Source organism: Trypanosoma brucei, chromosome 10 (genome assembly GCF_000002445.2).
Source record: "Trypanosoma brucei brucei TREU927 chromosome 10, whole genome shotgun sequence".
Taxonomy (NCBI): Eukaryota; Euglenozoa; class Kinetoplastea; order Trypanosomatida; family Trypanosomatidae; genus Trypanosoma; species Trypanosoma brucei.
Genome location: NC_007283.1, coordinates 141,767 through 162,763, shown reverse-complemented (window position 1 = coordinate 162,763; position 20,997 = coordinate 141,767). Strand labels below are relative to the sequence as shown.

The 20,997-nt window shown below is 46.1% G+C and overlaps 7 protein-coding genes across 7 annotated transcripts, besides 14 other annotated features; all 7 read right to left on the bottom strand.

The window, feature by feature from the left end:
* Positions 1-450: 450 nt before the first annotated feature.
* Positions 451-511: a microsatellite.
* A 569-nt stretch (positions 512-1,080) lies between these two features.
* Positions 1,081-1,164: a sequence feature (T-rich).
* Positions 1,165-1,218: 54 nt separating this feature from the next.
* Positions 1,219-1,268: a microsatellite.
* Positions 1,269-1,450: 182 nt separating this feature from the next.
* Positions 1,451-1,489: a microsatellite.
* A 319-nt stretch (positions 1,490-1,808) lies between these two features.
* Positions 1,809-1,850: a microsatellite.
* Positions 1,851-2,123: 273 nt separating this feature from the next.
* Positions 2,124-2,158: a microsatellite.
* Positions 2,159-2,257: 99 nt separating this feature from the next.
* Positions 2,258-3,232, bottom strand: Tb10.70.7640 (hypothetical protein, conserved; the record flags this gene model as incomplete). Its single annotated transcript, XM_817226.1, has 1 exon — positions 2,258-3,232. The coding sequence occupies one exon, from the start codon at positions 3,230-3,232 to the stop codon at positions 2,258-2,260; it is 975 nt and encodes a 324-aa protein (XP_822319.1).
* Positions 3,233-3,779: 547 nt separating this feature from the next.
* Positions 3,780-3,799: a microsatellite.
* A 342-nt stretch (positions 3,800-4,141) lies between these two features.
* On the bottom strand, positions 4,142-5,767 carry Tb10.70.7650 (hypothetical protein, conserved; the record flags this gene model as incomplete). The annotated part of the gene is made up of 1 exon (XM_817225.1): positions 4,142-5,767. The coding sequence occupies one exon, from the start codon at positions 5,765-5,767 to the stop codon at positions 4,142-4,144; it is 1,626 nt and encodes a 541-aa protein (XP_822318.1).
* Positions 5,768-6,631: 864 nt separating this feature from the next.
* Positions 6,632-8,773, bottom strand: Tb10.70.7670 (hypothetical protein, conserved; the record flags this gene model as incomplete). Its single annotated transcript, XM_817224.1, has 1 exon — positions 6,632-8,773. One exon carries the CDS (start codon positions 8,771-8,773, stop codon positions 6,632-6,634), a length of 2,142 nt encoding a protein of 713 aa, XP_822317.1.
* A 183-nt stretch (positions 8,774-8,956) lies between these two features.
* Positions 8,957-8,979: a microsatellite.
* A 315-nt stretch (positions 8,980-9,294) lies between these two features.
* Tb10.70.7680 (hypothetical protein, conserved) lies at positions 9,295-10,011 on the bottom strand (the record flags this gene model as incomplete). Its single annotated transcript, XM_817223.1, has 1 exon — positions 9,295-10,011. The coding sequence occupies one exon, from the start codon at positions 10,009-10,011 to the stop codon at positions 9,295-9,297; it is 717 nt and encodes a 238-aa protein (XP_822316.1).
* Positions 10,012-10,348: 337 nt separating this feature from the next.
* Positions 10,349-15,406, bottom strand: Tb10.70.7690 (hypothetical protein, conserved; the record flags this gene model as incomplete). The annotated part of the gene is made up of 1 exon (XM_817222.1): positions 10,349-15,406. One exon carries the CDS (start codon positions 15,404-15,406, stop codon positions 10,349-10,351), a length of 5,058 nt encoding a protein of 1,685 aa, XP_822315.1.
* Positions 10,410-10,462: a sequence feature (GA-rich).
* Positions 15,407-16,009: 603 nt separating the features above from the next.
* On the bottom strand, positions 16,010-16,534 carry Tb10.70.7695 (40S ribosomal protein S11; the record flags this gene model as incomplete). The annotated part of the gene is made up of 1 exon (XM_817221.1): positions 16,010-16,534. One exon carries the CDS (start codon positions 16,532-16,534, stop codon positions 16,010-16,012), a length of 525 nt encoding a protein of 174 aa, XP_822314.1.
* Positions 16,535-17,513: 979 nt separating this feature from the next.
* Positions 17,514-18,608, bottom strand: Tb10.70.7710 (hypothetical protein, conserved; the record flags this gene model as incomplete). Its single annotated transcript, XM_817220.1, has 1 exon — positions 17,514-18,608. One exon carries the CDS (start codon positions 18,606-18,608, stop codon positions 17,514-17,516), a length of 1,095 nt encoding a protein of 364 aa, XP_822313.1.
* Positions 18,609-18,712: 104 nt separating this feature from the next.
* Positions 18,713-18,775: a sequence feature (T-rich).
* A 66-nt stretch (positions 18,776-18,841) lies between these two features.
* Positions 18,842-18,866: a sequence feature (AT_rich).
* A 416-nt stretch (positions 18,867-19,282) lies between these two features.
* Positions 19,283-19,320: a microsatellite.
* Positions 19,321-20,407: 1,087 nt separating this feature from the next.
* Positions 20,408-20,460: a microsatellite.
* Positions 20,461-20,554: 94 nt separating this feature from the next.
* Positions 20,555-20,587: a microsatellite.
* Between the last annotated feature and the right edge of the window lie 410 nt (positions 20,588-20,997).

Genomic DNA, 20,997 nt, shown 5'->3' with positions numbered 1-20,997 from the left:
TTCCTACGTTAATCCTTCATTTTTCCTTCCACTTTCTGTTCTTTTTCTCTCTTGTAAAAAAAAAAAAAAAGCAACAACAAAACAAAACAGGTGCTGCTGGAAGAGGTGCTCACCCGTATCATTCATCATCCCGTAAAAAGCAGCAAAATATTTCCTTCCTTAATCATTCACCAGCGTTACTGTTGCCAAAATTCATTCGCCCGTTTGTTTATTCCTTCTTCCCCTCTTTTTCCTCACTCTCACGCGCTTTCATACAACAGGAAGAAAAAAAGAAAAGAAAAATCGTCCTCCATTTATGCGAAATGAAATAACTCAAATCAAAAGTTAAGCACATTTCACACCTCTCTCATTGTTTTCTCTTCTACCTTACCCCTCCTTTACAAACACACATACATACGCATATGCGTGTGAAAATAGTGGAAACTAATAACCAACCCTATTTTCACAGTTTACATAAATATATGCATGTAAATATATATGTACATATATATATATATATTATATATTTATACTTAACAGGAAAATAGGTGAAGGGTAACAGTAAATCCGACGGTACTATAAGTTCACAAATGCAAACAAGTCCATGAACGGTGTTATAAATTCGTTCCTGCGAAACAAGAAAAAATTGCGGGACAAAAGTAAAATAATTTGAGCAAAAACGAACGGATTCACTGTAAAACACTCAAAAGAAGGGAAAGGTATTAGAGAAAGAGGAGAAGAGGAAACGGAAAAGTGGGGGTTTAAAAAAAAAATCACAAACGCAGCGACAAAAAAGGGCAAAAAAGAAAAAGAAGAGGCTAAATGAGGGGGAAATAGTTTTTTTGTTCTTAAAGGAAGACAAGTTAGTGGCAAAAAACTAAATGGATGAAAGGCAACCACCAACAACACCATAAAACAAAAATGAAAAGGATAAAAGCAAAACAAAGAAAAACAGAGTAAAAAATCAGGTACAAACTGGTAAATGCGGGAATGAAGGAAAAGTTAAATACAGAAGTGTACCAATCAGCTGCGTGTTTAAAAAACGAAGGGGAGCGCCTAATGGTGGTAGTGATGATTATGACGACGACAAAGGTGGAAGTTAAAGAAAACAAAAGAAACAAAAAGTAAAACAAAAAAAAAGCAAAATGGTAGCGGCAAAACCTAAAAGAAAAAAAAAAGAAAAGATATACAAACACACATATAAACATTGATAAATCCACCGACCATCGCCAACATTTGCACATACACATACACATCCATGTACACACACAAACACAAGCACGCATACAGAAAGATTAGACACAACTTTTTTGTTTATACGACTCTCCACTAATCGTATATCCTGACGGTAAAAGCAATTCCCCCCTTTCCCCCACCTTTCTTTTCCTTTCAATATTACTATCATTATTGGTTCATAATGACCTCCAAGATGTACCAGTTTTTACGATTTGAAGCTAACATTTTTTTTTCTAAAAAAAGAAGAAAAAAGCAAAAAAAAAAAAAAAAGAAACTCCACCTCCCACAAGAATTCTCCCGAGCAATCAAAAACACATACATACGTACACATATTTAGTCCTTCCATATTTCTTTAAAATGGTTATGACCCTCATGAAACCCCAACAAAGGAATAAGCCTTCAACACAAACATACGAAATACTAATAGAAAACAAAATAATGCTTTTAATTTGGTAGAGAATTATCACAGAACTTCACCACAGCACCGCTATCACCCAAAACAAACAAATAAACAAAATGAAAACAAAAAGAAAATGGAAACAAGACGTCTTCCTCCTCCCCCTTTCACCTTTCCAGATTTTTCTGCTCCGCTCATATATGTATGCATGTGTATAAATATATATATATATATATATTCTTTTTCCCACCTTCAAGTGCATTACCCCTACGTTAACACAATGACAGACTCAAGTTTCCAGCTGCCGGTGACTCATTCCACAACTTTCGGATTCCTGTCGTCTGCCGCCCTCCCACACCTTACATTTCCAATGATGGATTTGCACCCTTTTTTTTTCCTTTATTTCTTCACCACCACCACCCCCCATATTCACGCGGCTCAGCACACTTTTGCCACAAATAACCCCATTACCTTCCCCGCTGCACGGCGCAGATATGTCGCTAAACCTGTTTTTTTTCTTTTATTTTTGGTTTTCTTTTTGTTTTTCTAACGCCCCCATGCATACACATAGCGTTGCATTGATAACCGTCCAATATGATTCTCCCGAATTCTTTCCCATTACCGCCGTGGTAAAGCAAAAATATGCTACGTGGCCTTTGGTGCAGCACCATCGTTTCCATTAATATCTAAGTATTGTGTCGTCCTCATTTTTGTTCTGCAGTCCACAGGTCGCGGCATCCGTATCACAATCATTTGTTGTTGTTCCTTTTCCTCTCCTATTCTCTGCGGCCGTCTTTCTTGCTGTTGAGGGAGTGAGCGCGGTACTATTATAGTTGGGGCTACCGATACGCTGCTGATGGAGGGGAATTTGGTAAATGTGGGGTGTGATGTCTCCAGCTGAAGCAAATTTGCCTTTCGGTCTTCTGGAGGATGCATTACAATGGTACATGAGCGTGAGTCAAGTGAACTGGGCGTTGATGTCCGCATCACCTCTGTGCTCAACCTGCGCTGTGGCAGTGAGATAACTACTGTGGGGGATGACATGTTTGATGGTGTCGTGGATATTATTGTCGTCGGTTGTACATCTTTTTGCACGGTTGTGACAAATGGTTGGGATATCCATTTTTCATTTAGTGGAAGCGACGGCTGCCGATGTCCCTGCTGCGGTTCCGGTTTTGTCGGCTCTGCTGTATTTACTACTGTGGACGCTTCCAAACGCTGCTTATTTACCCGCTTCTGCTCTTCATACTCACGTTCAAACCAACGCATAATCCAGCCATCTACATCAACCTCAGGCCGCTCCCGCAGTAAATCTCTTATCATGCTGTTCAGCAACAGCGGAAGCTGGTGTTTTGCAGCATAAGAGACTGGGTCATCCTTCTCAACATTACCTGCGCGGTAATGAACTACGTCAGCACCTACCGGCGTGGCGCTTACACTACAGCAATTACGCGTAGAACCGCGGCGATACGCCGGCTCCGACGTTTTTCTAACGTGTGGAGAATGCAGCGGCTGGAGGGAAGTGGTGGGTTGTAGTGGCGGCAAGTGATGTTGGTTAACCGGGCGACGTGGGGGCGGACGCGCGCGCGCATTTGGAGACACGCGTGTATTCACTACCATTCTCTACCTTTTTAACCTGAACTTCAGCGGATAACCGTCCTTCCTCTCCGCTATGTGGAGATATGGCGTCCCTTTATATTTGTCAAAGTTACCAGCCACACTGAATAAGTTTTCTGGAAACCCACCTCCTTGCTTGCTGAGCAGTTCACCTCAAATACGTCAACTTTCGCTCGCTGACACACAAATAAAGTTATATGTAATTGTGTAGACAGTGTCAACTTACCTCGGTGGATGCTCTTCTTGTGCCTTCACCTTTTGCTCCTCCCGTTGTTGTTGCTTTACTCCCCTCCACCCTTAACTAGCTGAAACCAAGTCGGACCGGGTTTCCTCAACAGAAGACAAGCAACCTCACCAACTAAGTATCACTCAAGTCAAACGACAACTTGCACACAGGTTCGGCGAGCCAAAAATCCTCTACTACTTTTTTCTTTTCTCAACAAAAACTACCTTGAGGTGCCCAAGCACCCTTCTATAGGATTCTGTTCAGACAATATGTTAAGAGAAGTGAAGATTTGACCCCTTTAAAAAAAAAAATAGTGGAAGGGACATATATATATATATATATATGCTCAGGCGCACCCTCACGGGTTGGATATAAATAACGGAGGAGATTGAGGGTTACTTCCTCCAAACTTTCTCACAGACGATAAATAACATATATATATATATATGTACGTGTGTCTGCGATGTGACAAACCTTCGTAACGGTGCGTGGACAGAACTTGCGGTCGAGTGGTCATAAACTTCCGGGTAACACCCCGCCCTCATAGGCACAAACGCCCCAACGAAAACAGGAAGAAACCACCTTCAAAAAAAATCCAGTGAACCCTAGCGGAAAGGCTGCTTATCCACATAGCAGCGATGAAATCAAAATGAATGAAACCGTCCAAAACATGGTGGACATATTCGCTAATGAACACCATACGTCACGTTCTGCAGCTGCTTTTGGTGGAGTGAATCAAAGACGCTTTTCTTGTTAGACCACATTTTCCCTCTCTTCTGCCGCACTTCCGCCAGTTTACTGGCCTTGTCGGAGTCGAGAACGCGGCGTTGTACCTGCCGACCAATAGGCTCCTGCTCACGATCAAACTCCGTGCCAGTGGTACCGACATTACGCGTTTGCTCTGTGCGACGGCCGAAGTTCTCCAGAAGGTAATCCAGCGTGCTTTCCTCGTTGGCCTCTCCGGCGAAGCGTGTGGCCCACACGCGGCGCTTCTTATCCAGTATAGCATCTTCTATGTGACGATACACAAGAAAGGCATCCTTACCCATAACATTTACTCGCTCCAAGTCCGTCAAGCATCGTGCGAGAGGCTTACCCCAATCTCTTTCTGTGCAAATTCGCTGCAGTTCTTGAAGGTAACACAACACCGCCGCCGTAATTACCTTGTCTGGGGTACGCATAAAATCTGAAAAGCCACACTTTTCCTCGTAAAAGGTCCGCACACGGGCGACGTCATGGCGTGTGTTTTCCATCAACCGCAAGGCCTCCACTTTCTCATCGCAAACCTCCTGCACGGGCGCTAGCATCCCTCGCACTTCTCGCCATGAACTCAACTCCGATGCCGCCTTCATTCGTTCGGGGTTAGCGCTCAGATGAAACAGGGCCCTCAGATCCATAGGTGGGATCTCGGCTCCGTTGCCCAACATAACAGGCATATCAGCCTTTTCCATTAAATCGCGATATAACCGCACCGCCTCCTGGTGTGGAACATCATCAAGTGTCAAGGCACCATGGGATGGGGCTCGGAAGACGCCCTCGAAGGGTCTCAGGTCGGGGTCGATAAAAGCACCGTACCGCTCCTTTATTTGCTCGTGTGTGTTGAAGGGCGCTATATCAACTTCCGTCACCTCCACGCCGTCCGGGTCCACGTAGGGGTTATGAGCGAATCGAGGTAAGTGGTCGGTTCTGGCGCCGTCAATAAACCCAACAGGACCCCAACGGTCCCACACATAATTGGGTTCAAGGCCAAGTTCCTTACGGCGTACCGCCCGTTCCAGGTCCATAAGCGCATCACGCATAGCCTGAGAAAATACAAGTGTCCCTACCTGAAGGCCGCGGTCATGCCAGCACTGCGCGCGAAGCGTTGTTTTGTTGTAAAAAGGTTTTGTAATCCCAATGCACCGCCAGTACCGGCTCTCCCTAGTCCAGTGAACGGCAGACTCCAAAAATTCCGCATCATACAGGTGCGGAGCTCCTTTGATTGTTTCATCATGCAGAAGAATACCTATGAGTTCAGGCGTATCGAATGCAGTCCATATAAGTTTCGTTTCGAGGTTGTAGAAGTTGTGACTAATCCTTTGGTGCTCCATATCAAACTTCTTCGGTGTATAAGGTTCGAACCACGCTTTCTGGGGCATGTATGTGCGATCTGACAGCTCTGTTCGATTTCGGTCAAGATATGAGCGAACCGCAATTCGTTTTCCCACGGTGTACTTCTTTGGCACGATGTGATAACTTCCTTTGCTGTAAGACACAGCACCGTCGGCAGTCGCTGAGCCGCCAGTCGTCATCAACCGCCTAGTGTACAACATGGAAACCCTGTGCTCAGGGGGGGATTATTGTTTTTGGGGTGACTGCAATGGAGATTGATGAGGAGTAAATACGACAAGGGGAAAGGTGAAGATAACAATAACGATACCAAATCGTGGCGATAATAATAGTTTATTAGTAAAAACATGGTTTTGACACTTACGCTGTTATTACCACATGTATGAAGTCCCAGATGCAAACCAACACACGAGCGTGTACAAAACATTATGCCACTCCCTTTGTTCACCGTTGTAATGAGCGGCAACAGCGGCAGTCATACTACAATAACTGAACTGTAGCCGAGATCACATAGTTTCATAGATTTGGAATTCACACAGAGACAAAAATAGCATGACGACCGGTCTGCGCATGCGCAACAAATAACAAATGGACACTACAAACCGGGCACCGGCCTGCCAGTCACCACATAAGGAAGGTTAACGCACAGCCCCTAAGGACCAACGAGATAACACGATCGTCTATATGCATACGATACACATTCGTGCAATCCACGCCTACATCTTGGTGAAAGGTGACGCATCATAATACCACATTGTTTTCGCACCTTCGACGAAACGGAAACGGCGAGAGTAAAATATTCTATTTAAATGTGGCAGGAAGCGCTTCCCGGTCACCACCACCGCGGGGTAATGAAGCGGACAATATTCGAACACGTATGCTACCTCCTATTGTATTAACCCACACTGGTTTTGGCAGTTCGACTCAACGTAATGCATACCCTCTAAGTGCCCAATGTTTTATCCCTTCTTACGCACAGCGCCGCCTACTTGTTCATATTATCGCTTAAGTGACCCACAGCTCACCCTCAAATTACCAGCTCTTGCTAACAACCGACACAAGGATCCTTACTCATCATAAGGTAAATACTGCAGTAACTGTGACCCTTCTTTAGGTCCACTAAAAATGGATTCGATCATTTCATGAGTCGAGCGGTGTGGCAGAGGTCCCCCAGCACTCGTGGCCCCGTCATTACCGAAAACATTACTTATTAGGTCCAGGAAACTGACATCCCCGTCATTTATTCGTGAAGGCGACTCAACCTTCCCTATACGACTTCGTTCATCAACAGAATGAGGGAACTGTGATGGAGACGGTGATACCTCTTTAATGAGTTGACTGTTCAGCCCCTTTTCAAAGCGTATGGCATGGCAACGCCCTACCAAGCACACTACGAACCACTCGAGGAACTTTGTGCAGCTGGACGAAGGGTCACCTAATTTGTGTAGCTTGCACGCCAAACGCAACGCAGAGGTAATTACAGCATCTGAAGCCACCCTCACATTGCCGAGTAGCAACTTCTGGAAGGGCCGAACAACCGGATGCCTCTCACCGAAACGTTCCACAAGAATAGGGCTAACACTGAATGTCTTGTGAACTCTTAGACGTTGGCAAACCAGAGAGCGGGGATCAATGACCAAAACGATGTTTTCAACAGTAAAAGGTGAACAAAGAAGCCGTTCGAACCGCCGCGGGTTGTAATCTTCCATCAGCCACTGCACAGGTAACGAAGAGTGAGCACATGACTCTACACGACCCGCAAATGGTGTCATGTCAGGTGTCGTAGTTGATGCGATGACGCGGCGATCACGCATGAAAAAAGCGGCCAATATCATAAGGCATTTTGCTATTTCAGGGTCTGTGCAGAAAATTACAACACGACCCACGCGAGATAGCGAAAGAGGGCACGACAGCGCTGATGTACCGCTCGTAGCAGACTCCGTGGCATGGGGAGATGAATTCCGCTCTTCCGTAACAGCCGCTTGCGATTCGGGAATATCAGCGTTCGGCTCGGACTTCCAGACATCTGATTCACCTCCACCTGGCTCATGTTCATCCGAATTGGTCCCCCCACTAACGTTACGCAAACTCTCGTGCGCTTCCTTTTCCCGTTGCCGTTCTTCCTCCTCCATAAACCGCCAGTAGTCAGCGTAAATGTCGTCGGCGTCACATTTGAAACCCGCTGCCTTCCCAACAGATCTTCCGTCAGAAAGATTCAGTTGTTGCCCTTTCTGTTGTTGCGCCTCAGCGATACCGTTACAAACACATATGCCGGTACCATTTCGATAAGAAAGACCGTAACCCTCCCAACATGACACGGATAGAAAACCTGCCACGACCCGGCTCGTGAACCGTTCATTAATCCCACGAAGTTTGCGGAGAGCTTCGTACACAAGCACATTTGGATTACTTGAGAAAACTCCCGAGTTGCGCACTGGAGAAACCGCAGGATCATGAGAGGAAGATTGCAGACGCTCGGAGGCGCTTGAAGCTACCGTCACGGATGCACCGCTGTAGAGCCGCGGAATTGGTGAAGTGTACGTTAAAGCGTTGGCCAGAATAGCCCCAACGACGCTGTACGTCTCCAGCGCCCTGTCATGCTGCTCAAGCTCAGCCACCAGTTCCTTAAACGCTGCCGTACGTGACAACTTTAAGAAAAACCTTTGTGTGGCCCACATGGCAAAATCAAGAGAGACATGCAAGGCGTAACGCAGAACGCTATCGAAGTTTTGTAGCAACGTATCATAATGAGGTGTGTTGGGTGGACAAGTGATTACTACCGCAACAGCGGTATGCTTCGCCTGAATTGTTCGTAGTTCCCCATTTTCCGAAACCACGAGGGCGACAAAGGTGGAAGCGATTTTAATGCGGTGGTACCGCAGCACACCGCGCTTACGCACCTGCTCGAACCGTGCGCTATATGACGGCCCACTTCGAACCTCCATGTTTTTACAACCGAAACCACGCGGAAACGCAAGTTGTTGAAGCTTTTGTTGCGCTACTTCTCTTGCGGGTCCAATATAAACTACATTACCATCACAGTACGGTGGGGCTTCTCGAAGCAGCGGTATGCGATTAGAGCAAAATATCGGTTCGCAGTTGCATGGAAACACACTAAAGTACATAGTGACGGTAGATTCCGCTAGCGCATCCGTGACAATATGGCGCGTGGGTGTCACACAGACGCTATCAGGGGGGTTTCTGGACATCTAAAGTCGTCAGGTGCACGCCACCCTTCATCCAATAGTAAACTACACTGGAATGGAACGCTACACAAGCAGGGGGAGCAAAATAATTATAATAATTGAAAAGTTAAGTGACAATACGGTTGCAGTTGGGGTCGTGATTCCCAATCTGCACGCAGTCAACCGAGAAACTCGGTAACAGTCAAAAATAATAATAATAATAATAATAAATACAAGTAGAAACCAAGCAAACAAACTCGGACGTGGACAACACATTATAAGAAGTTTCATACCATTCACCGCACCGCGGCAGCAACAGAAGAAAATAAAGGCGATACGCTGTCAACGGCGGTGCTAAATGTCTGAAGTAGAATATGACAAATTTGAATAAGTTGATAGAGGGGGGAAGCGACAAAAATAAACAATGAAAAGAAATGTTAAAACAAAGTAACAAGTAAATCTGCACAACTTCAATATGGGCTCTGCATCTGTTTCTGTAATTCTGGCACTAATGAGCAAACAAACGTACGCAAGTGAAGGTAAAATCATTTCTGCAGCGACACGCGAAGCTGTGCCGCCTCAATGTCGAACGGTTCCTTCTCCGCAGCGCCCATTGCCTTCCAAGCATTAAAAACGGCGGCTCTGTTACTTTTGTGTAGTTCATTATTCCGCTTACAAAATAGCTGATATGCAGTTGGGGTATTTGCGCGTTGTTTGGACTTTTTAGATGCTTTATTTGCTTTCCCGTCAGGGACTGCGCCCACCGGGGCACCGGGGGGTTGAATTTTCCCTTTTGAAGAACCACTGCTAGATGAATGGTTACTGTTGTTCACCTGCGTAGGGTTACCAGCGTGCTTTTGGCGAGCTATACTCAAATCCCCACCACTAGCAGCCTGAAGGTCAACCCCTTTTCTACCTTCCCTGGCGGCCTCTTCATATCGACGGCGGACCGGCGTGTCTGCTGAAAGCCACATCTCAGCAAGGACCCGCTTTCTTCCGCCTGCAGCCCACGTGATGTCAGTTTCTCCCTCAATGCGATTAGCCGCTAATGCTTCTTCTTGTACTGCGGTATCTTGACAGAAAAGTTCAAAAGCTGTTGTCGGTGTGGGCGATTCGGTTACCGCTACGGAAACACTTGTGGCAGTGATGGGTGCAACTCCCGTAATTGGTGCGACACGCCCATCTGTGAAGGTGAAGCACCTGCCACCACACCCTGGACAACATGCGATTCGTTGACTACAAGAACCACACTGTAGAAGCATCACAAGCTCGTGGTAAATTTCCTCCTGTGGCCTCCTTCGAATGCTATAATGCAGGAAACGAAGAAAATATATCAATGCATCGAAGGATTAAAAAAAAAAAAAGATATACACGATAAAAACAGCGTCACGAATGTTGCAACGGTTACCTGAAACGAACGATCACGAGTAAGAGCAAATACAAATAGAAGTTTAAATGGTGGTGCAACGAAGAAAATGAACCTGCAATTGAGAAAGGGGTAAGCGAAGCAAGTCAAAACAAAACGCACATTTATTTGTACAGAAGCAATATACGTGTGGGAAAAGATTTATTTTTTTTTCTTTGTTACGCTAAGAAACTTTACAAACTACTATCATCATCGTCATTATCGGCATCATCCGACTCTTCATACTCATCGCTCTCTTCATATTCTTCGTATTCCTCTTCATATTCCTCTTCTTCATCCCCCTCTTCCGACCCGCTACTGTGCGATTCCGTCACTTCCCTTGCGTCGCCTGGAGAGCTTGGCATCTTGAGATCAGAGTTTACTAAACTGGGATCTATTATACCACCAGAGTTGGGGTCGACATGCTTCAACGTGCCCTTATTGTTAGCAGATCTTCGTTGTGGCGATGACGGGGATTTTGCGTTATCCAACTCCCCCGGTTCCTCATGCGCGGCAGCGTCTGAGCCTGATACGGGAAAGTGACCTTTACACCCTGTTGATGAACCCCTGGCGACCGGGGGCAACTTTCTATTCGGCGTAATGGCGGGAGAAGTCGTGAGTGGTGAAATCATATCATACTGTTCCCGCTCCAGTCCAGCATGTAATAATTTTATCTTTTCAGCCACGCTGCTAGCAGTCGCATCACCTTTCAAAACAAGCCGCACAAGCTCCTCCATCTCTCGTACCTCAAATATCTTGTAATCGCCACTGGCTATGAGGTCATCCGTCACATCCCCATTTGAAAGGTAACGCACAAATGTGGCTGGCCGCGCAAAATGAAACTTTACGGATTCGCGAACGTCATCATCTGTGGGAAGTACTAACTGCAGGGCAGCCTCCATCGCGAGCAGGTTCACTTGCAGACGGGAAACGCCAGTGGTTGAGATAACCTTGTCTCTCAGTTGACTAATCTCCAACATGAAGAGATCGCTCAGCGGCTTTGCCACAGTTAGACACACAAATTTCACCCTCTTTGAAGGGAGATAGGGTTTGAGTAGAGCAAAAAAGTTCGTCATCCGCCTATTGTATGCTTGAACAAAGGTATCGGGAGTCCCTGCACCAGCCACGATGTTGTACGAATGCTCACTCAACTGTGGAATAAACTGAAAGGCAGTAAATCGGGCCTCCACGAGCAAATGAAACAAACACGCCTGCGAAATTGTATACAGCTGATCCACAAAATTCCCGAGGTGCTGCCAACCTTCCGTACCCTCTTGCATTGGCGTTACACCCTTGCGTGGTGGTCGCCGGCGCTCCCGAAACGCAGCACCAGGTACTAACTTATCTCCATCACTGTGCTGACACCAACCCTCTGGCCCGAAAGCACGAAGTAGCAGCCCGCATAGCCATTCTGTGGAGTGACAAAAAAGTGCAAGCGCCACAACAATGCCGTCACCCTGCAGCGCCAAATCTGCAGCGGTCACATCTTCGCACTGTATCCCATTTGCTGCTCCTCTAGGAGAAATCGGACTGACGAGACTTCCGTTACTGCGAAAAACCTCATTCCTCCTCTCACTCCTCTCATGTTGTTTCTCCCTTTTGACCCTCACATGGTTAAAAAGTTCCTGCATTTCCTCTGGCACAACAACTTCAACGTCACCGTCCGCACCGGCACGTGTGCGCCTCGCGTTGATGTACCGATAGAACCGGAAGAGACCCATATCAATCGCTTCGTACGAATCCCCCCGCCTCGTTTCATCACAGAGCGCATCCCAACGAGCTGTGTGGGTGCCATGGAAAGCGTCGTCAAAATCAGAGTTTAGCAGGCAGTGAGATAAGGAACCGCGCGTAATGAGTTGCACTTTCCTTTTCAGAAACGAATTGAGTTCAATCAATAAAGGTTGTACAAGAAACTGCTGTATCTTATCCACTAATACACTGGGTAGTACACGGCAGATGCGTGACAACTTCTGCACCACCTGACCCACATAGTGCACACACGTCAGCACGGGATGAATCGCATTACCATTACAACCGTTGTCTCCGGGAGTAACTGTTGGCCACCTCATATACTCTTGCTGAGTCTTCAAGTGGTGCATATATTGTCTTGTAGACGTTGCAAAAGACGAATTCGCCCTAGTTCCGCCTGCATCCCCTGGGCCTCCCATTGATTCTGTTCCATCATGCACGCCTTGTGGTTCTGGCATTTCTGCTAAGAACTTCCCCAGTTGCATCATGTGAAAGGCACGAAGGCACGGTGAATACGTTCGTTCTAAAAAATCCTGGAAAAAATTTGTCATCTCAACGACAGGAACAGTAGCAAAATAGAGTTTGTAGGACTTCCACCGCTTGAAAAAGTGACCCGTACAGTCATAGCACGCCAAAATATTCATTGGTGTAAACATGAACCAATTTCGTAGTCTCGCTGCCGACTTGAGAGGTGCGGCAGCTCCCTGCACCTCGCCAAATGATGAAATAATCCTCGTACCAGCCCCTGAGTGCAAATGTTTCTTGTCTTTTGCACGAACTTGCTCAACTGAAGAGGCATTTACCGTGGAGACGATGCTGAAGGACACGCCACCAATTTGCTCTATTGCAGAAAGCAGGCCCGAGGAGCCATGAGATGATAGCATTTTGTCTAGAGAGGTAAATGTTTCGTTAGTGTGACTGCCGCCAATGCTATCAATTTGCCACCAGCTGCGGGAGGTTGTCCTCCGATGCTTCAGGTTTTGTTTAGATAAATTCACGGCGGTCGCGTCGCTCTTACTGCTGGTGGCCGCATCATTGGAACAAATAAGTTTGAAGACGAGCTCAACAGTATAACTTAGTTGGGATGATAAGGCACACAAGTCCCAATCGAGGTAGATTTCCCTCATATACGAACGAAATGAGTCTTGCACTGCACTGCTTATGGCCTTGCTCAGACGCTCACAACACGCTGGCACTTCTTCACTGCCATCTGGAAATTCCTCCACGGCCAAGAAGGCTGCCGCATTTAGTGAAGTCAGCACGTCGCCCAAGCAAACGGCATTGTTACTCTCACACCTGATGGATCCATCATCTACACTTCCTTGCCTTAGAGAGCCTTTTTTTGACGTTGGTGCGTCGTGCGATGATGAACCCTTCAGCGCCTTGTCGACGTCAAACTTGGCCATAAGTCGCTTTAGAGCCGCTAACCTCCGGCTCTCTGGGGTTTCGCTGCTAACTGAATCCTCACTATGCCGTGAAATGGCTTCAGCAAGGGTACGTACTACTATATCACGCAGTTCATTCTTTGTGCGCAGCGGCGATTGAGTGACGTCCCACTCATGACAAGAAAAGTTATCGTCAAAAACCTCAGATCGTGGCGGTACGTCGGTAAGGAACGGAAAATAGGCCAAGAGTACGACCCTAACAAGGTAGTCTGCATTACGCACGACCCTCTCAAGTTCCGTAAAAAGAGCGTTGAGTAAGGGGCAGAGGTCCCGCTGTTGAATAAGGGCGACCGCTTCATCATGTGAAACAGTACACGACGCAACATCTCGTCCTTGAAGTTCTAAAATCCGAACGGTGGAGCCCATATCGTCATTGTTGCCAACACATTTTGATGACTCAGCGTCTCGCCTCCATGTGTCGTAAAGTGAAAGAAAATTTGCCACGCATTGCTCAATACTACGCGTGGCACCAGAACGAAAAGCCTCGCAACACTGATCGAGTTTCCCAAGCTCCTTCAGCGTCTTAACACACAACGGAATGAAATGCAAGTGGTTTTTCACCATACCCTCATCGCACGGATCGTCTACAATACCGTCTAGGGAAACAAAGTCACTATCGCCATTCTTGCCGCCACCGCCAGTGAAACACTGCGAGGACAGGGCCCCACATGTATCACCCATAAAACTAAGAGTCCCTGCGACATTTTCTAGCGCTCCGTCTGCCACCATGCGGCCCATTAGCTGCTTGTCTGCTTCGCTAAAGCGGTCCTTGTCAAACACGCACCCCATCAAACCATCTAAAACATTCTTGTGCAATGTTTCGAGCGTGTGATTGGCAAAATCCCGCATACTCTGTGTGGCGCGTATGTTCACCATGTCGGGTGACTCCAACCTTGCCTTTTGCTGACGCAGCAACCGCACCGCAGCAAGGTAATGGCGTGACGCCACGAGTTGTTTTATCTCCCTCTCAGAAGCGAGTGCGGCCTCCATGCGCTTTAGTGACTCCTCCATAAGAAGTGCCTTCGCTGCGCGCATGCGAAGAACTTGCAACTGCTCGGCGCGGTTCTCGAGGGAACTTGTCGCCATGCCTAGTCTCTGCTTCAATAACCCAAGCACTTCGTTACTATCCGAAACTGCCAATACGATATCAGAAAATCGGCCAATAGCCTTATTGAACACATCCTTGTGCGACTGAATGTGCAACCCCAGCATATCGTCCAGTCGATTTTGTAATCCACACAGAGGTGCGATCCGCTCATCTATTTGCGCACCGGAGCACTCCGTTCCATCCTCCTTCACAACAATTTGTAGTACGTGCTTCGTAGGAGTGAAATCAGTTGCGCGGAGGTCAGGATCCGCCTCTGCCAGTAAGGCTTCTGTTGCACGGTGGAGATTGCGATCCGCACAACCTAATAATGGGTCTCCCCCGGTAGCATCTTCATCGAAATCCCCACTTTCACTAATGATAGTCATTTCCCCATTGCATTCACCGGTGTTGATGGGAGGAGAACCCGAATGTCGAGGAAGCCTCCAGTTTGCAATGCTACTCGACGTAACCCTCCCTTCCACGCACCGAGTACTTGCAACGCGATGTGGCGTGTTTAAAGCCGAGTCAACACTTAACCTACTCATGCTACCCATTCCACTTCTCGTTGCAGCACCACTCACGCCTCGATTGGGATTCCTGCTGAAAATAAGCGAGCGATGGGGTCTCGTTGTGCTCTCGGTGGGGGCTAATTTGGGTCGCGCAAAGGAAATGGAGCAAGGCGATGTACCGTCTCGGCTCGACACGTCATCATCTGGTGTCTCATCCCGACCTTCCTGCCTTGACCACATTTTGCCTTTGGCGTTACTCCGCAGAAATGCCCCTGCTCCATCCATGGCACTTCGGTCCCTTCTAAATGTATTGTTATTTCCCAAGGCCGATGTGTCCGCGTTATCATCCGCACTGTCGGTGAAGTTTCTATTGTTGTTATTAGCTGAAGAGAGTGACACAAGTGAGGCGTTCGCACTTACGTTTCCCCTCGGAGGGCTATTGCTATTGTACCGCCATGCCATTCTCACCGTCAAAAGCACACCACGCCTTGACGGAGAGAAGCCGTTTCGTCTGCGGTTATCCTTTCACTTTTCCAAAATAACAACAAAACCGTTTTTGTACACCTGTGAAGTCATGCACCCATCAACAATGTGTAAGTAAGGCAATGGAATTAACACCGCCATTACATTTCAACGAAAAAGAGGAGGGAGAGAGAGAAGAAACAGCAAGAGGAAATCGAAAAGAATATTGATACCAAAACAGATAACCAAGGATGGAAATGTGCTAACGGATCACAAAAAAAAAAGGGATAGTAATAATGAGGTAAAATTCTATTAACTCCATTTACGAAGAAAGTAAAAGTAATGAGGAAAAAGAAAACAAAGGGAAAAAGAGTCAATGACACCGCCAGCTCGTCCCCCTTCCCTCTCACCCGTCTTGTCTCCTCCATCACCGTTTCCCCCCTCCCCAAAAAAAAATTCAAACATAATCCATACCAACATGGAAAGGAAAGGAGTGTGACTAAAGAAGAAGAAAAGAGGAAAAAGGTAGAGAGAAATGCCAGTGTGGGATGCCAGTTTACGCCCCATCACTCACTCCCCTAACACACAAAAGAGCACCAGCACCTAATTCTTGGAGAATTTCTTCCCCATTTTATCGGCGGCGGACTTGGAGACGACCTGCAGCACATTGTAGCGGATTGTTTTGCTCAACGGGCGGCACTGTCCAACCACCACCTCATCACCAGGCTTCGGGTCGAAGCAGGGACTGCAGTGGACGGTAATATTGCGGTGGCGCTTCTGGTAACGCTGGTACTTACGGATGAAGTGCAGGTAGTTACGGCGGATGACAATGGAACGGCGCATCTTTGTGGAGTGCACTACGCCACGGAGGATACGGCCACGAATGGACACATTGCTTGTGAAGGGACATTTGCGGTCAATGTACTTTCCGTTGATGGCAGCTTTGGGCGTGGCGAAACCGAGACCGATCTTCTTGGAGTAACGAATGTGCCCACTGCGGTTCACGTGCTTCTTGGAGGCCGTGCGAATGTTTTCATTGACGGCCGTCTGGCGCTGATAGGCCTTTTCGTGCTGCACCGTCAGATCGACGGTGGGCGTGCGCGCATAGTTCTCCTGCTTGCTCGTCATTTGCTCTTATCCCTATTTTTTTTTTTTACGTGGCATACGCGCACACATACATATATAGACAAAACAAAGCGCAACACATAAATATGTATTTATTTATATATAAGTACACATAACAGTGTTTGCGGAAGAGGAAACAACCGCTTTCCAGCGCACAAAGCCACAAGAAAAAAAAACATTTGCATCGAATAATTACTACTTGTCGCCATGTGCTCCAGACCACCTGCTCGACTGGTTTGCGGAAGTGATACTTTTTCCTTACACGACACGAAATCATTTGCAAAAAAAAAATGATGAAAAGCGTCGCCCCTTACAAAACAGCCGGGGCGGAGGAAGAGCAAACACACAAAAGATCACGCCTCTATTATAAATAATGATAATAATAACAATACAGTACATCACTAAAGAAAAGAACACTGGTAGGAAAGGTAAAGGCAACAGGTAATAAAACACATGCACACAAGTATAGGGATGTGCAGGTAAAACTCAATAAACGATAATATCATGCTTTCCCATCGAACATTTGCGCCTCGTGACAACATGACTACAACCCCCCTTTTTTTCTTTCGGACGTCCTTCTCGATTTCCCACAGCTTCCTGCTTTCTTTTTGTATTATAAGTCCTAACCTCTCCCACCCCCGAAACAAACGAGCAAACAATTAAACAAACGAAAAAGAAAAGAGTATGAAAAGTGCCCGTAGTTAAAACAATGACAGTGGCAACAACTGTCCCCCACCCCACCGAATCATCAGCATAATAATAATAATAAAAGATTGATGTTTCAACATATATCGGACAATGGATTTCTTGGAATTGATAAAAGATGGCAGAAAAATGCACCACAAAAGACATGCGGGAACGCATGGGGGGGGGGGTGGAGAGTAGGGGGACGACCACACATGTAGGGTTTAACATGCAAAATGGTGGGGTAAGGAAGGGGTGTGTGAGAAGTTAATTCACACGTTCAACATTTCTATATTCGCTATCTATGCGTCGAGTCTCCAATAATATCATCAAATGCTGGTGCTGACACGGGTCCGGTAAAACTCCTTCTACCACTAACCGGAGGCCATGCAGACGCTTGAGAAGGAAGAGCCCGTCTCGCACTTTCACCTCGTGAAAGTCGACCCTCCCGCGCAACTGATACGCGACTCGCTGGTACCGAGTCACGACGGGCAAATGATAATTGGGAGGTGGGTGATGCGAGTGGGTCAACATGTCGGAATTCTTTTCCCTCTGAAGGACCTCTGCTGTGGGCCAGCCGTTGATTAGGAATGGATGAGTTACTCACATTTGCGTCACCCCGCGAACGCTGCGACAGCATTAACTGATCCCCAGAAAATGGGAGCTCTCCAGTCATACTTTTCTCCATTTGCATCAGTTCATTCTCCCGAATAAGCTCCTCCTTAGGATTTTTCTGGCATCGCAGAATAACGGCAATTAGGAAATTTATTAAAAAAGTGACAAGTGTTCCTCCAAATAGCAGGTAAAGCTCAATAAACGGCGTGACGGAATGCAAGGACGGGCGATCTGGGGCGTTACACGTGTTCAAGTAGTCGTTCATATATTTATGTTCCCGACTTACTATGTAATTCTGAAAAATTCCAGCAACTGCAGCCGATACTTGGAACACCGCCAATGGATCCTTTCGTATCACGACAAAATGGTAGCGGATCTTAGAAATATCCAACCACAACAGCGTGTGATTAACAAGCGCAATGAAGGTAGTCATCGCAACGAGGAAAAACAGTATCCGAGTATTAAAGGCACCTCTCGAGAAAAAGTACTCCACATTCTCGCCTGTGATGGTGTATGTAACATTACGAAACATTGCGATGTCTTCATTTACCTCCAGGGCACACGATTGCGAGTGATACACCGGGTTAAGTTGCAATGGAGAAGTAATGAAGTAACTGTTTTGCAGTACATTATCCAACCTACCTCGCATACGAAACAAACAAACTGCAATGCAAGACGCTTGCAAACCCGTAATGGCGGTGAAGGAATGCATTACCCAACTTTCCGCTTTGGTGCGGGAGCCATTATGAATTCGCTGGTCCTTGCCGTAAACGTTCATGGCGCCCGAGTGTGCCCCCTGCAAACTAACAGATGTTCGTGAACAATTCGAAACGGACTGTAACAAATCCTAACGTATTTATATAAAAATGAGAACCAAATATTAAAAAAAAAGATAAGATAACTGAGAAAAAAAAGAAAAATGCACGAAAAATGCAAAAAAAAAAATATATATATATATATATGGCAGTAGTGTGGGGAGGGAGAAGCCATCTCTCTCACCTGTCCTCAAGGTTATATTTTATATTATTATTATTTTCATTACCTTTTTTTTCACTAACTCTCCTTCCCTCCGAGTGAACTTCAAGAAAAAAGAGAGGGAAACAATTTAAAAAAAAATCCTCTTTGTTGTGCAGATAATTCCAATAATAAAAGGGGCGGTACTTCCAATCCCTTCAAGGCGTGACGGCCTCCCACGTCATCCCCTTCAGTTCCTCTGCTTATATGTCATTCTTCCTCATCCTCCTCCTTCCGTTGCGCAAATTCCCACAAACTTCAGCCGGCATTGGGAAGAGGAGGAGTAAAATAAAAAAACAAAAAGAGGGGGGAACAGAGCGGTTCCACACCCACACCACTTCATTATTTTTCTTTCCTTTTTTTCCTATGTTCTCTAGTTCCTGCCACGGAATTACTTGTTAAAATGCTGATCATTAGCACCAAACAAAACCTCTAACCTAAACATATATATATATATATTTATATTTATTTATTTAAGTGGAAGGAAGGAAAGAAAAGGGGGATGAAATGAGGCGAGGGATGCCAAAACCAAAGCATAAATGATGGAGAGAAATCTGGCGTACGACGGGAGGAGAGCACCAGTGGGAAGTTAACAATAACAATAACAAGGGCGCGAAAATGGAATGAATAAAAATAAAGCATGAACGACTCAAAAAAAAAAAGCCTCATTTAAGTAACCAGTATGGCGACATACATACGTAGGTCCTGTAATGGGGTCACAAGCTACGTCGAAGTTCACATATATTTTGCCCCTTTGCCCCTTTTCTTTATTTACTTTCACCGGTTGCGTGCATTCCGCAGTTCTTCCGCTCCTCGCTGCAGTAATCCCTCAGGATTTAAACGAGTTGAAGGACACGTGGTGATACATGCCGTGATGCTTAAGGACCTGGGTGGGAATGTGAGGAAATAGGAAAAAAGAAGAAGAAACATCAAAGCAGTTTTCGTTCTAATGAGTAAACGTATGCTTCTTCGCCAAGACTTCTTGCCTCCATATAACACATATGCAAACCCATAAACGTGCGCTACTGCTTTTATCAAATGTGTCTTATTTCTTCCCCCGCACCCCGCTGAATGTATTTTCTTCCGTATACTCCAACAGTCCCTAGCTCTTCTTTTTCCTCTCCTATCCCCCGCAAACGTTTAAATCACAAACAGCACATGCAAGCTATTACCCTTCACCTTTTTTTTCTTTTCTTCCCCCTTTCTCATTTCATTCCCTTCATAGATTCATTCACCAAGATGCTACAATAGGTAGCATTTACTCCCTCACATTTTTTATTAATGCCTTATTATTATTATCACTTTCTTTTTTATTTTAGTTCAGCTCCCTTTTTCTTTTCTCCTTTCGTTCACTTGTCCTTGCTTCGTTTCATTGTTGGCGTTTAGTTTCCTTTCTGAGTTAGGTGTTTTATATCTTTCCTCCGTCCCTCTCAGCTCCGAGTTACCGTTTTGTATTCCGTTTTGCCTTTTCGGTACATTCCTTCATGTTTTATTGAAAGGCCGGTACTCCTCAACCCCACAAAAAGGATTAAATTGAAGCTGAAGCCCTTCCTTCGTTGTGTTTATATACGTATATGTATAAATGTGTATATATATATATATACATGCATATCTATGCACACACACGACCGTTAGGGCATGTTGCAACTCGCCTCATATCCGTTAATGTTGGTGCGCACCGATTGGATAAGAGCAACAGGCGAAAGGAAGCAGCAGCAACAACAACAACAACAACAACAACAAAAAGGGCAGGACAGAGAATGTGAGAAGAACATGAGCAAGGGTGTGTGTAAAGGTCAGCGGCGCAGTCTATCTAATGCCTTTTTACTCCCTTTCTCGTCACTGAGGTCACCGAAAGTGAAGTGAATTTCTCTCTACAAACCCTTTTATCCCCTCCTGCTTCATATATCCGTCTCTCGTCACCTTTTTGTAGTTTGCGAAAAATTCCATTTATTCATCCACTCACTCTTTTCCCATGTGTTGGTGGGCGAGTGGGAAATCACACAACACACGCCAACCATTTTACATCAGATGATGGCCGCTACGTGTCTTGCCGACGTTTATATCCTCACAATTTCACCTTTCCCCCCCACACATTTCCTGCGCTCCACACAAGCAGAGGAGGGAACCGCAACTGGTTGGATTTCCGCGCA